General features: G+C 38.3%; 1 protein-coding gene across 4 annotated transcripts in view; it reads left to right on the top strand.

Annotated features, from left to right (window-relative positions):
- The window catches only part of Fam168a (family with sequence similarity 168 member A), a 183,693-nt gene that overhangs the window by 102,302 nt on the left and 66,660 nt on the right, over window positions 1-14,731 (top strand). For all 4 annotated transcript variants that reach the window (XM_026409147.2, XM_026409145.2, XM_026409144.2 and 1 more), the window contains exon 2: window positions 11,334-11,421. In XM_026409147.2, coding sequence (XP_026264932.1) covers window positions 11,352-11,421 — 70 coding nt within the window. In that variant the 5' untranslated portion in view covers window positions 11,334-11,351. The remainder of the gene's footprint in view (window positions 1-11,333; window positions 11,422-14,731) is intronic.

The raw sequence follows: 14,731 nt of genomic DNA, 5'->3' as shown, positions 1-14,731 counted from the left end.
TTTGATGGATGGGTAGTTGCAGTAGCCTTTTTTTTTTTTTTTAATTTTAGTTATACCTGGATATAATGTCTTCACTTTGTTCATTTTTATGTGGTGCTGAGGATCGAACCCAGTGCTTCACATGTGCAAGGCAAGCACTCCGTCACTGAGCCACGACCCCAGCCCAGCCTTTTAAAAAAAAAAAAACTAGGAGGCAGCCTTCTTATAAGAAAAAAGATAACTCACCATTTTGTTACAAGAACTTGTAACACCCTCCCCCCACCCCCAGTTGCATGACAAATTTCAGTGGTAGTAGCATATGTGAAAGCAGGAGATCACATCATTAGACATGAAGCCAGAAAGGATGGGATCCCATAATCCCTTACAAGGTCAAGTCTCTAGTGGCCTTAGGACTTCCCACTAGGCTCCACTTAAAGGTTCCAGTTCATTTCCTGGTACCACCACCCTGAGTACCAAGTCTCCAAGGCATGAACCTTTTTGTTGTTATTGTTAAGTCAAATTTGGGATGTTTGGGGCCATTATATCTTAAAAGATTTTTTTCTTTCTACTTCTCTCCTTTTGAGACTCTTATTACTTGTATGTTTTTGGTTTTTTTATATCCTGTAGATCTCTGAGACTCTTTTATTTTTCTTCATCTGTTCTTTTGTTTTTCATATTGCATAATCTATATTGCTCTGCCTTCAAGTCTAGTAATTCTGCCAACTCAGATTTGCTGTTGAGCCCCTCTTTAATGTTTCATTTCAAAAAACAATTTCGGTTTGGTTCTTTTTGCTTTTGTAAATTTTGTTTATTGATATTCTGTGTTCGATGAGTCAAATTATATTTTCATTTTAATTATTTAAAGTATGACTTTCTTTAATTCTCTTAACATTTATAAATGCTGCTTTGAAGGTTTTATCTCCTGATATCAATATTTTGATTATATAATATTTGGATCTAATATTGCCTGCCTTTATTTCTTTATTTCCTGCCTTTATTCCAAATAGGCCATGCTTTGCATTTTTCATGATTTTTGTTGTTGAAAGGCATATGTTTAAAACACTATATTGTTGCAACTCTTGATTCAGATCTCTCACCACTGAGGGGGTATTGTTGCTAGGGTTTTTGTTTAGTGACTTTGAGTCTTTTGTAAATCGGTCATTTTTTTCACTGTGTGACTACTGGTGTCTCTGGTCATATTTCTTAAATTTGGGGGGGGGCAGGGGATACCAAGGATTGAACTCAGAGGCATTCAACCACTGAGTTACATCCCCAGCCCTTTTTGTAATTTTATTTAGAGACAGGGTCTCACTGAGTTGCTTAGCACTTTACTGTTGCTGAGGCTTAGCTTTGAACTCACAATCCTCCTGCCTCAACCTCCTGAGCTGCTGGGATTACAGGTGTGCGCCTCTGTATCTGGCATATTTCTTAATATTTTTATTTTAATTTTCAAATTTGACTTTCTAAAGACCACTCCTGGGCATTGATTAGTGGCCAGCCAATCATTGGTCAGGGGTTGTGCTTAAATCCTAGGCTTGGAAGACTTTTATTTTACGCTTTGCTGATGGATCTGTATGTGGTTTGGGGAAATGCATTCAATTTATGACTCTGCTCTGGCTTTTAGTTTTGGCGAGTTCAAGGCCTTTTTATGTTCTCTTAAGGTCAGTAGTTAGGATTCTCTCAAGTGTTTCCTAAATAACTGTTATGCCTTTTGGACCACTAGGGATCCCATGAAAGATTATCAACACTCACTATACTGGTTTTTTTCCCTAGAATCTTTTAAAAATTTTTGGTCTATCTCCGGTTTATGGCTTGTACCAACTAGTATTATGGCCTCAGAGTAGCTAAAGTAGTGGCCTTCCTGGATTATTTACTATTGTTCTCCAGATTGTCTCACTGTTGTATTTGAACAATGACTCTGGGCCTGGCATTTTCCATGCTCAGCTTCAAATTAAATTGTCCTACTCTGGTAGCAGTAGTTCTCTTGACCTAGTCTGTCCCCTCCCCCACCATCCCAGAGAATTAACCCCAGGGAGCTGGGGGCCTTGGAAATAAGGATAGCTCCAGGCTAAAATGTCATACACTTTCACCAGTATTAATTTGGTTCAGTGGTTTTTCTCACTTTAATGTATGCATTTAATTTTCAGAGAACTGCCTGGTATGGTGGTACATGCCTGTAGTCCCAACTACTTTGGAGGCTAAGGTAGGAATATTGCTTGAGCCCAGGAGTTTTGAGGCCAGCCTGGGCAGCATAGTGAGACCCCATCTTTTTTTTTAAGTTGTAGTTGAACACAATATCTTTATTTTATTTATTTATTTTTATGTGGTGGTGCTGAGGACTGAACCCAGAGCCCTGCAAGAGCTAGGCAAGCATTCTACCGCTGAGCCACAACCCCAGCCCCTGAGACCACATCTTAAAAACAAAAACAAAACATTTCAGGGGTTGGGAGAATAGCTTGGTAGTAAGTGTTTGTCTAACATGCTTTATGCCCTGGGTTTAGTTTCCAACACCTCAAAATAAATAAATAAAAGAAGAACTGCCCCCAGCAAAACCCCAGAGGCCTGAAAAGGCTGTAGTATTTTTTTCTCTCCTCTTCTTTTGTGCGATATTGGGAGATCCAACCCATGGCCCACACATGCTAGACAAGTGCTCTACCACTGAACTACATCCTCAGCCCTTTATATTTTATTTTATTTTGAGACAGGACTTCACTAAGTTATTGCCACCTAGACCTTGTGTCTTCTCTCAATCAGCCTCCCAAGTCATTGGTATTACAGATGTGTGCCACTATACCCAGCTTGAAATGATTGTTTTTGATCATTTTGTCCCATTGTAGTTTTGCTTTTTGGGGAGAGAGTTTGCTGAACACTTTGGCTATTTCAGAATTTTCATCCCCTGTAGTATTATTATTATTACTACTACTTTTTAATTTTCTTTTCTTTTTTTTGTTACTGGGAATTGAACTCAGGTTGCTTTACCACAGAACTATAACTTCAGTCTTGTTTATTTTTTATTTTGAGACAGGGTCTTGCTAGGTTGCTTAGGCTGGCCTTGAATTTATCCTCCTGCCTTAGCCTCCCGAGTCTCTGGGATTACAGATGTGTGCCAGTTTGCACAGTTTTGCTGCTGTTTTGAGGGCAGCAGCAAGCCACTTGTAGAAAGAACAGTGGGCAGAAAATCCTAGGGTGCAAACCAGCTTCATCAGCACCTCTATTTTATTTCACATACATCGTATTACTTCTGGGTTCACCTTGACTTGTTCAGCCCAAGATGAATCTCTTTGAGAAGTAGGTCATGGAGAGACCATGGAACAAAGTAGTTGACTAGAGCATGCCAAAAAGTGCCAAGTGCCTTAAAGCTTTTTTAAAGTTGTCTTTGGAGAAGAATGAAAAATGGCTCATTATTCATTAAACTATTATGTACTGGTGATATAAGACAAAAGAAGCAGCACCCTTATTTTCATAGAATTTACTCTAATGAAGGAAAGAATAAGCAAATAAGAAAAATAAAATTAGGTAATAGTTGTTGCTTTGAATGTTTTTCCCCTTCAAAACTCATTGAAATTTAATTGCCAGTGTAACAACATTGGGAAGTGAGGCCTTTAAGAAGTGATTAGGCTGTTGGGTGGGATGGCACATGCCTGTAATCACAGTTGCTGTGGAGACTGAGGCAGGAGGATGACAAGTTCCAGGCCAGTCTCAAGAAATTATCAAAATTCTGTCTCAACATAAAAAGGTTTAGGTGTTACCGCTGTTGCCGGTGACGAGTCCTTGCTTCCCCGGATGTTGAAGAATAACACCAAAGAAGCACGCCGAGGCAAGGTCAGAGTAGAGATTAGAAGTTTATTAAAGGACAGAAGAAAAGACTTCTCCCGGAGGAAGAAGGGGACCCAAGAGGTGGAATCCGTGGAAGTGCAGTTGTCTCCCCTTTTTATAGTTCTTTCAGTGATGGAATGTAGGTTGGAAGGCCTGAGGGGTGGGACACAGGTGGGCCAAAAGGACAGAAAGGACTTTTGGGATGGGCTTATCACTCCTCTAGGATGGGCCATCTCCAAATCTGTTGGGGCTGTTCATTAACACTTCTTTGAGGTGGACTTTGGCATAGGGCCTTTTTGGGACTTCACTGACATTCCATGAATTGTCCTGCGTTTTCCCTGAGTCATTCCCAGCATGGCCTCCATTTTAGATTTCACTCGATATTAGACCCGATTTACCTAACTACACTAACTACCTAACTTTAAATCTGGCTTCATAGGGATATAGATCCATGGTAAAGCACTTCTGGGTTCAATCCCAAGTACTACAAAAAAAATTTAAAAAGTAAATAAATATAAGAAGTGATTAGACCATGAGAGCTCTGCTCTCGTGGGTGGGTTTAATGCCTTTAAAAACGGGCTTTCAGTAGGTTTCAGTAGGTTCTCTTTCTTGTCCTTCTGCCTTCCACCATGGGATGATTTATCATTAAGGCTCTTTCTAGACGCCAGACCCTTGAGCTTGGGTTTCCCAGCTTCTAGAATTGCAAGAAATAAGTTTCTGTTCAATATAAATTACCCAGTCTCAAGTATTTTGTTATAGTAACACAAAATGGGCTAAGACAGGTGTCAATAGGAAAAGTAAAGCAGGATGAGAGGATAGAGAATAACATCATATGGAGGAGCTATTTTACAAAGGTTGGTTAAAGAAGGCATTTCTGATTGCCAAGGTGATGTTTGAACAGAGACCTAAAGGAAATGAGGGAACATTCCATTTGCATATCCAGGAAGAAGGGCATTTAGATGTGGCAAAGAGCAAGTATGAAGATTTTGAAGCATCAATAAGTGTGGTGTGTTCAGAGAAGAGCAAGGAGGTCATTGGCATTGGAATAGTGGAAATAAGGGTATAGTTGTCAAAATTGCAACTAGAGAGGTAGTTGTACAAGGCCAGATCATATAAGGTCTTACAGACTCTTATAAGGACTTTCAATTATTTTTTCTGAATAAAATGAGAAGCTGGCATAAGTAAAGTAGACTTTATGGTGGTTCAACCCTAGGGAATAGGGACAGCTTCATACTTGACTCTGGAAAGAGGTGGGCAGGACTTGCATGGTGGGTACCCCTAAGTTTGTCTTACTGTAAAACTGAAATCAGATCCAATGGGTAGTGTAAGGCAGCTAAGATTCTAGTCAGCTGGCAGGAACAGAGAGAGGCAAGGCTTTATTCTCTTGTAACTGCCCATGTATGCCCAGCAGGGACCCAGCAGGTGGTGGTACTATAATGGATATGAACTGCCTCCATGGTGGGATTTATCAGGGTCCAAACAGAGCACCAGGACCCCTGAGGTGTAGGGGGGTTGAAAACCTGGTATTCCAAAGGAAAATTCAGTGCAAGGCTAGGAGACAGAGGAGCCTGGGAGAGTTACCTAGCCTAGTGGAAGTAGCATAGACATTGTAGTCAGTTTGAAACTGACCTTTTCTTACTTCTTATTTGAGACCTTGGGCAAAGAGACTTCTCACTTCCTATTGGCTTAAGTTTATTTATCTGTCATATAGTAAAAATAAAACCTATTTTGGAAGATCTTTGTGACCTAATAAGACTTATAAGAACTTACTAAGACTCTAGCACAGTACCTGTCACATGATAGACAATAAATGGTAGCTGCTGGTAGTAAAGTAATATTTAAAGTGGTACTAATGATTAATCCTTTCAGAGTGTTGTGTATCAATCATTGTTCTAAGCAGAACTTTTGAGTAACTACAATTTAAGTCCAAATCTAAATTGTTATTCTTCACCCAAACCTGCTCCCCTCATAGTTTTCATCCCAGTTAAATGGGATTTTTATCATTCCAGTTCCTTAAATCACTACTAGTCATCCTTTGTCTTCTTTCCAGACCCTATATTCAATTCATCAGCAATTTCTGTCAGCTTAATCATCAAAATATGACTTTCCACCACCACCATCACTACCACCAATCATTCAACCACTACCATCTTACTTCCTTTCTTTTTTTTTTTAATTTTTAATAGTAGTTGGACAAAATACTTTTATTTTATTTAAAATTTATTTTTATGTGGTGCTGAGGATTGAACCCAGGGCCTAGCACATGTTAGCAAGCACTGTATCACTGAGCCACAACCCCAGCCCCACATCTTTCATCTGTACTATTTCAGTAGCCTCCTAATTTATTACCCTACTTCTCTTGCCTTTTTGCCATCTGATCTTAGCACCACAGAGTAAGTGTCTTAAAATGAAGTCAAATCATGTCATTCTTTTGCTCAAAGCACTGCAGTATCTTCCAATTTGTATTAGTGTTCTTCAGAGAGACAGAACCAATGGGATACCTATTATAGATTCATGAGATGGAATTTATTAGAGGAATTGGCTCACACAACTATGATAGCTAAGGAGTACATGACAGGCAGTCTGCAAACTGAAGACCTTGGGATGCTGGTAGCCGAGCTCAATTCAAGTCTAAAGGCCTCAGAACCCAGAACCGAGAAAGCTAATGGTGTAACTCTCAGTTCAAGGCCAAAAGCCTGTGAACCTGGAGAGCTGATGGTGTAAGTCCTCGAGTCCAAATGCCCATGAGCTGAGAGTTCTGATGTTCAAGGCAGTAAGAAAAGGCCTATCCTCAAGCCCACATAAATACAGTTATCTCACACTAGACAAAGGCATCATAAACATACATTGGAGAAAAGAAATACATACATTAGTGCTGGGAAAACTGCAAATCCATATGTAGCGAAATGAATCAGACCCCTATCTTTCACCAAGCACAAAACCTAACTCCAAGTGGATCAAGGACCTACGCATTATACCAGAGACCCTGCACCTACAAAAAGAAAAAGTAAGCCCAACTCTCCATAATGTCGGCTTAGGAACCGACTTCCTCAAGAAGACTCCTAATGTGCAAGAAGTAAAATCAAGAATCAATAAATGGGAAAAGCTTCTTTACAGGAAAGGAAAGAATCAAGAACATGAAGAGAGTCTACAGAATGGGAGAAAATCTTTGCCACCTCAAATGCAGCATTAATCTTCAGGATATATAAAGAACTCAAAAACTCAACACCAAAAGCCAAATAACCCAATCAATAAATGGGCAAAAGAACTGAACAGGCACTTCACAGAAGAAGAAATACAATAGATCAACAAATATATGAAAAAATGTTCAACATTTTCTAGCAAATAGAGAAATGCAAATCAAAAGTACTCTAAGATTTCATCTCACTCCAGTCAGAATGGCAGTTACTAAGAATACAAGCAACAATAGGGTACACTCATACCCTGTTGCTGGTGGGACTGCAAATTGATACAACACTATGGAAAGCAGTATGGAGATTCCTCAAAAAATTTGGAATGGAACCATTTGACCCAGTTATCCCATTCCTAATGTTATGCTCAAAGGACGTAAAATCAGCATGCTGCAGGGACACAGCCACATCAATGTTTATAGCTGCTCAGTACACAGTAGCTAAGCTATGGTACCAACCTAGGTACTCTTCAACAGATGAATGGATAAAGAAAGTGTGATATGTATACACAGTGGAATATTACTCAACCATAAAGAAGAATGAAATTATGGCATTTGCTGGTAAATGGATGGAACTGGAGACTATCATGCTAAGTGAAATAAGCCAATCCCTCCCAAACCAAAGACTGAATGTTCTGTCTGATATGCAGATGCTAACACATAATGGGAGTGGAGGAAGAATAGAAGTTCATTCAGATAGACAAAGGGGAATGAATGAGAGGAGGGATGGGAATAGGAAAGACAGTAGAATGAATTGGACATAACTTTCCTATGTACATGTATGAATACATGACCAGTGTAACTTCCTATCATGTTCAATTCCAAGAATGGGAAATTATATTCCATGTATGTATAATATGTCAAAATATACTCTATTGTCACGTGTATCTGAAAAGAACAAATAAAAATTTTTAAAAAGGGGAAGGTCTATCCCAGCTCTTGGAGCAGAGACCAATTCACCTTCTGTATTTATTCTGTCCTAGGTGGCCAATGAGAGGGGTGCCTGCCCTCTCTGAGGGCAAATCTTCCCCACCTCATCTGCTAAAACTCAAATGCTAATCTTCTCTGAGAGCAACCTTACAGACAAACCCCAAATAATTCTTTACCAAGTATTTCTTAATTCAGGCATTTAATATGCTAAAATTTACCATTAGGGGGCGGGTTGTAGCTTAGTGGTTGAGCACTTACCGCGCATGCAACAACAACAACAACAACAACGAAAAATCCATTACAACCTAGCCTACAAAGTATTTCTCAAACATATTTTCACTTAAGGGCATTTTTGCCTGGCTCATGCTGGGCAAATGTGCTTTACCACTGAGCTACTCTGCCAGGGAGTTTTTATTTGCTATTTCCTCTGCTTGGACAGTTTCTTGTTAAAGTATAACATGGCTCTTTCGATTTATTCGGGTCTTTGCTCAGATGTTACTCTGACATTTTGACTAATCACCATATTTAAAATAGAAAGTCTTGTCCTAGCATTCCTAGACTCACTCTAAGTTGATTTCTTCATAGCATTTATTGCCATCTAATATACTGGTATTTCAGTTTTTAGAAAATTCTGTCTCCTCTTCCCCAGTTAGAATATAAGTAGAGATTTTTGTTCTTGTTCACTGCTATTTAGTTTCTTTATGTATGGAAATTGCATTTGGGAAAGAGTGCTCCTTAAACTGTTTGGACATCAAAATCTTTTTTGGAACTTAAATACTTACTTAGATTCTATCATAAAATACTGACTTTAATTTGGAAACTGGGAATCCTGTCTGCCCTTAGGCAGCTTCCCAGAAGTGGCTGTCATAAGCTTATTTCAAATTTTTAACCCCTGACAGATCTCTTTTCTGTCAGTCATTACTTGGGATTGGAATTGATGCTGGTATGAAATACTGCCCCAGGCATGGTCTCTTCCTGTGCCAGTTGCCTTCATTTTGAAACAATAGGAGACCAGTTCCTTTGATTATGAAAAACAATTTTGTATTTTCTTCAATCAGCAATACAGAGTGCTTTCTCAATAAGAGGGTGCCCTGATGTTTATAGGCTCAGTTGTGCTGCCCAGCACTTGTCTTAGTCTTTTTGTGCTGCTGTAAAGGCATTCTGTAGCCTGGGTAATTTATAGTAGATTTATTGGGGCAGTTTGGGGAAGCTAGGAAGTTCAGTATCAGTGTTCTGGGATCTGGCAAGTGCCCTCTTACTGTGTCATCATGTGGCAGAAGAGAAGAAGGGTAAAAAGAAGGTAAAAGAGAGCAAGAGGGAGCCAAACTCATTCTTTTTTTTAATATTAATTTTTTAGTTGTAGTTGGACACCATACCTTTATTTATTTATTTTTATGTGGTGCTGAGGATCGAACCCAGGGCCTCACACGTGCTGGGTGAGCATTCTACCACTGAGCCACAATCCCAGCCCCAAAACTCATTCTCTTATAAGGAACTCTCTCCCATGATAACAGCTTTAATTTATTCATTCATGAGAGCAGATCCCTCATGGCCTAATCACCTCTTAAGGGTCCCACGCCTTAATACTGTCACAATGACCAGTAAGTTTCCACAAGCTTTTTGTGGATCCATTCACCATAGCAGCACCTTAATAGTCTCCCTCATGCTGGCTTACTATGCAGAGAACTGGATAAATAGAAGGGAGACACCCAAGACAGGAAAAGTATATAAGCAGTCCTCTGTGTTGTCATCCTCACATTTGCACCATTGTCATACCATCCTTGTTTACTCTGCATGTCACTTTATAGTTTGTGACATAATATCTGTGATCTCTTGTAATTTTAAACTCTGGTTGTGAAATATTTTTTCCTAAGTTGAGCTAAAATATACATATCTTCTTTAACTTTCATCTTCAAGTTGTTGTGGTTTTAGTTTATAGACAGATGGTAGTTTATCTAGGCTGTGACCCTGAGGTGGTTTGCCAAGGCTACATATTGTGTAGGCCTCGGGAAGTTCTGGCCTCTGAAATCGACTGGCAGCATTATGCCTTTTGCCTGTCTGATGGCCCTAACTTCCTCTCCTTGGGAATCTATCCTTTCTCTACCTCTCATTTCAGATTCCTGGACAGATTAATTAGTCTCAGAACAATTGTCATCAGGCCAGCTGTTCACTGCCTGCTTTCAACATTCAACTTATTTCCTATTCTGAGGTGTTAGAAAAGTTAATGACCTAAAAAATTGCCCATCTATCATATGAACTTAGTTAGGAAAGAATATTTTGATTTTTATGAAGTGTAAATAATATATTTAGGGCTAGGGCTATAGCTCAGTTGGTAGAGTGCTTGTCTAGCATGTGTGAGGCACTGGGTTTGATCCTCAGCACCACATAAAAATGAAATAAAGGTATTGTGTTCATCTATAAAAACATTTTTTTAAAATAATATATTTGTAGACACATTTTCAAATATGTGTCAGCCTGTGTGTAAGAAATGGCTACCTAAACAAGGTTGGAACAAATTGGCTGGTTAATAGAACTTAATGACAGATTTTCCATTAATCAGAATAGGAGAATGTACTTCATTAAGATAATTAACAGAACACTTGTGCAAGTGACAGTTCCTGCACACAAATTTCTAAGTTTATTTTTTCTCTTGAATGAATATGTAAAGAAATTCTGGCTGTTTTCTTGTGTACATTAAAATGTTCAATGGGAGGCTGGGGTTGTGGCTCAATGGTAGAGTACTTGCCTCGAATGGGTGAGGCACTTGGTTCTATCCTCAGCACCATATACAAATAAATAAATAAAGATATTGTGTTCATCTATTACTAAAAAATATTTTTTTAAATTGTTCAATGGCAGTGAACCTCTCTTCACCTTTTTTTCTTTAAAGCTGCGTAACTGGTATCTTGTCCTCTGCAGGTACAGGGATAGGTAAGACACTTGCTGCTCTTCTTTCCAGCAGGCTGTTGTGTTCATCATCAGGCACGGAACTCCCTTAGTGAACCACAGAAGTATATAATTTTCCAGCATATAATTTTGAGCTAGTATCATTAGAATAGAAAGCACCTCAGAGATCCTAAACTAATTCATTTTATATCAGGATATTAAAATGTAGAGAGAGAGAGAGTGACCTGGCCAATGCCACACTAATGACTAATGACAGAGCTCTCAGTAGGATAATTAACACTGAACTGAGAACCTGAGTTGACATTAAACAAGTTGTATCACTGCTCTGCTTCTCAATATCTTTATCTGTAAAATGGGAAAAGTATTTTGTATAGTATGTTGTTTAGTTCTTTTTATTACTAAACTATGATTCTTCCCTTGGAGCATAAATTGGAGATTTTAGAAGAAAAACTTATGTTCAAGGAAAATGAGCAATTAATAATTAATTCTGTTTTCTTTGTTTTCTCTGTAGGATCCTCAGTCTTCCACAATGAACCCTGTTTACAGCCCCGTGCAGCCTGGGGCTCCTTATGGCAACCCTAAGAACATGGCCTACACGGGTGAGTGGTGTGAGAAAGGCTCTTGTGAGAAATGGGGGTTGATGTCATTGCAAAATAACTTTCTGAGTGACTTGGTGTGCTGTGCCTTCAAAAGTCACTTGGGAACTTGGAGAAGATATATCTGAGGTCAAGTAATGAAGAAAGTGTGACATTCTTCACTAAGAGTCATTGAATTGTTAACAATGGGCACCTATCATGGGTCTAGCCTATGCTGGGCACTTCCATATACCTTATTTCACTTCATTCTTAAAGCAAATTCTACATAGTAGAGCTTATTATCACCATTTTACAGATGAGAAAAATCAAAGTCATGTAGTCAAAAGTACAAAACAAAATTAGATCTTCAAACTTGGCTCAGATGATTCTGAAGATATTAACTGCAGACCAGCTGTTTTTTACTACTGTACTTTTATTTATGTTGTCTCTTTGTCTTGAATGCTGCTGTTCCCTGACTGCTTTACTTTATTCCTTAAGAAATCAACTCTTATTTTGGACAGTACTTTTCCAGAAAGCATACTTTCCTTTACTCAACTTTAGGCAAGTTTTCCAAACTTCTAGAGCCTCGGTGTTCTCATGTATTAAACAGGGACATTACCCTACTTTATAGGGGTGCTGAAAGAATTACAGGAGCTAGTGTAAAGCACTCAGCACTTACAAAGTAAGTATTTAGTAATGATTATTATTATTTACAAACAAATAAAGTCAGAGAGAACTTATGGCAGTGGAAGTGAATGAGAAGATGTAAGTTGTCTAGCATGGTGATTAGCACATCACAAACCTTCAAAAACATTAATAAATATAAATGAAGGTGGAGGTAACAGTATAAACAATCACATGGAATTGAGGTAGTCTGGTCAGGCCTGGGGCAGCTCAGTGGTAGAATGCATGCTTAGCATGCATAGGGCCCTGGATTTAATTCCCAACACCAAAAACATAACAACAACAACAAAAAAGAATGTGTGATCAATTCTTGACTATACAGGGTACTGTCAATCCTCAAGCTTAGATGGAGTTTATAGATTAGAAAAGAAATGGGAAAGAAGGAAAGATAGATTTAGGTCTTGGTAGCAAGTTTGGAGTTGGGAGCATTGAAGGGTTTTGTCCCAGAATAAAAATAAGTAGAAGTGGTGGCATGTATCGGTTTCTCAAACTCCTTACCTACTTTTTGTGTATTGTGTACAGCCTCCTAAGACTGAGAGTAGAAGGATCTCAGAGAACCCATTGTTTGCTTGTGTCTAAACTTTGTCCTATAAGAACACTATGAGAGTGTTTCGATGTCCTCAAATATTTGATTTTTTAAAAAAGATTAAGAACTATTTTTATAAAGCATGCATACATATTTTATTATCATTGTCTAAGACTGCATGTTAATTTAAAACAAACAAACAAAAAACTGCTACCATTTGCAGCTTCTCATCTTTGTTTTCATTTTACTGTGATGCTTGGGATTAAACCAGGGTCTCAAACATGCTAGGCAAGTGCTCTACTGCTGAGCTATACTCCCAGCCCCAGCTGCTTATGTTATTAAATCAGAATTGTCTCAATACCATGCCACCATACATTTTGAAATATATTGGAAGTTAAGCCAGATACAACTGTAGCTATTATCCCTAACTTTCAATTTCACATGTTTATGTTTTCACAACTGTGTACATTTTCATTATTATTTAACCTTAAAACTAAATATTTTCTATTTGAATGTCTATTGTGTATTTATTCTAATAAAAGTAATTCTAGTAACTAAGACCCATGGGGTAGTACCCCACATCTATCTAGCTGGATGGTTTTCCCCTTCCCAGTTGAGAATATGCTAGCAACCTAAGATCCTTTGCCAGAGGGCAGAGTTATTTAGCAGATAGAGTCCTTGGGAGCTTTGTGGGGCTTTGGTTTCGTAATTGCTGTGATCCTGGCTGTCTTCATTCTTACTGAGTTGCTAAGCTTGAGAAGGAAGGAAATAGTTGCATTTATTTATTGATTTACCCCCCAAAATATTAGGCAGTGTGATATATTGGAAAGGGAATAGACTTTGTCTTCCTGACTCATAACAGAACTTGGTAATGTGTTTCAGTTGAATGAACAACCAAGTCCAAACCTCAGCATGATCAGGTAATAGCTAGGTAATATTGGACAATTTGCTAACCTCCCTAAATTTAATTTCTTTTCCTTTTCTTTTTAAAATATTTTTTGTCAATGAATCGATTGATTGATTATTTATTTATTTATTTGTTTGTTTGTTTATTTATTTATTTATTGTGCTGAGGATCAAACCCGGGGCCTCACACATGCAAGGCAAGCACTACCACTGAGCCACAACCCCAGCCAAAACTTAATTTCCATTATAAATTGGATAATATTTTCTATTAAAAAATATATATATGGTCTATTTTATAGGACAGTTGTGAGAATTAAATAATTTGTACTTCTCTAGAAGGAGGGGTTTTCTTTCTTTCTTTCTTTCTGCTAATCACCAAGGAATATTATCAGGATGGAACTATGTTTAAGGTTCATTTCCCTGATGGAGATTCTAGGACCACACAGGTAGTATAAACTCCACAAAGTTTTATAAATTCAGGCTTCATTCAGGCCAAAGTTTCAAATTCATAGGGAGTTTTTTTTTTTCTTTTTTAACTTGAGTGTCCCTGTTTTATCTCTTCTCTCACTCCCTCCCCTTCCTTTCTTCTCCCTTCCTTCCTTCTGTGGTACTGGCAGTTGAACCCTGTTGGCACTCTACCACTGATCTATATCCCCACAATCCATTTTTTTTTTCTTAATTTCTTAACTTGTCAAGGCTGGCTTTGAATTTCTGATCCTCTTGCTTCAGCCTCCTGAGTTGCTGGGATTACAGGTGTGTGCCATGACTCTGGCTCATGTTGTATCTCTGTACTTTTGGATATAGAGATATTTATTAATTTTTAACTTACAATACAGCTCCTTTAGGGTCCCAGTTTTATACAGGGAAATTTAAGTTCCAGCCCTTGGCCTCTCTAAGATCCATAGCCTTATCTCCTATCCCTGCTGGCTATAGAATGCAAGCCCTTTGGTTGCTAGGACCCAAACCCTAACCAGAGCAGATGGACATCAACTTCCTGATTTTTAGTTTCACCTTCATTTTTTGATCCCTGAATAATTCATTTCTTTTTCTTTCTTAAATCTCAGATTTACCTAAGAATAAGATATTTGTTATACTTCATCCAGATTTTCTAGGTGTCATTCAATAGGCATAATTTTGAGTTATTTTTTCTTTTATATTGCTGGAAATGGAAGATCCAAATGAGATAATTAGAAACAAATGGCAAAACGTAGTACATTA

The sequence above is a fragment of the Urocitellus parryii genome, chromosome 4, assembly GCF_045843805.1.
Source record: "Urocitellus parryii isolate mUroPar1 chromosome 4, mUroPar1.hap1, whole genome shotgun sequence".
Classification (NCBI taxonomy): Eukaryota; Metazoa; Chordata; class Mammalia; order Rodentia; family Sciuridae; genus Urocitellus; species Urocitellus parryii.
Note: the sequence above shows the minus strand (reverse complement) of the source record. Positions and strands in the feature narration are given on the sequence as shown.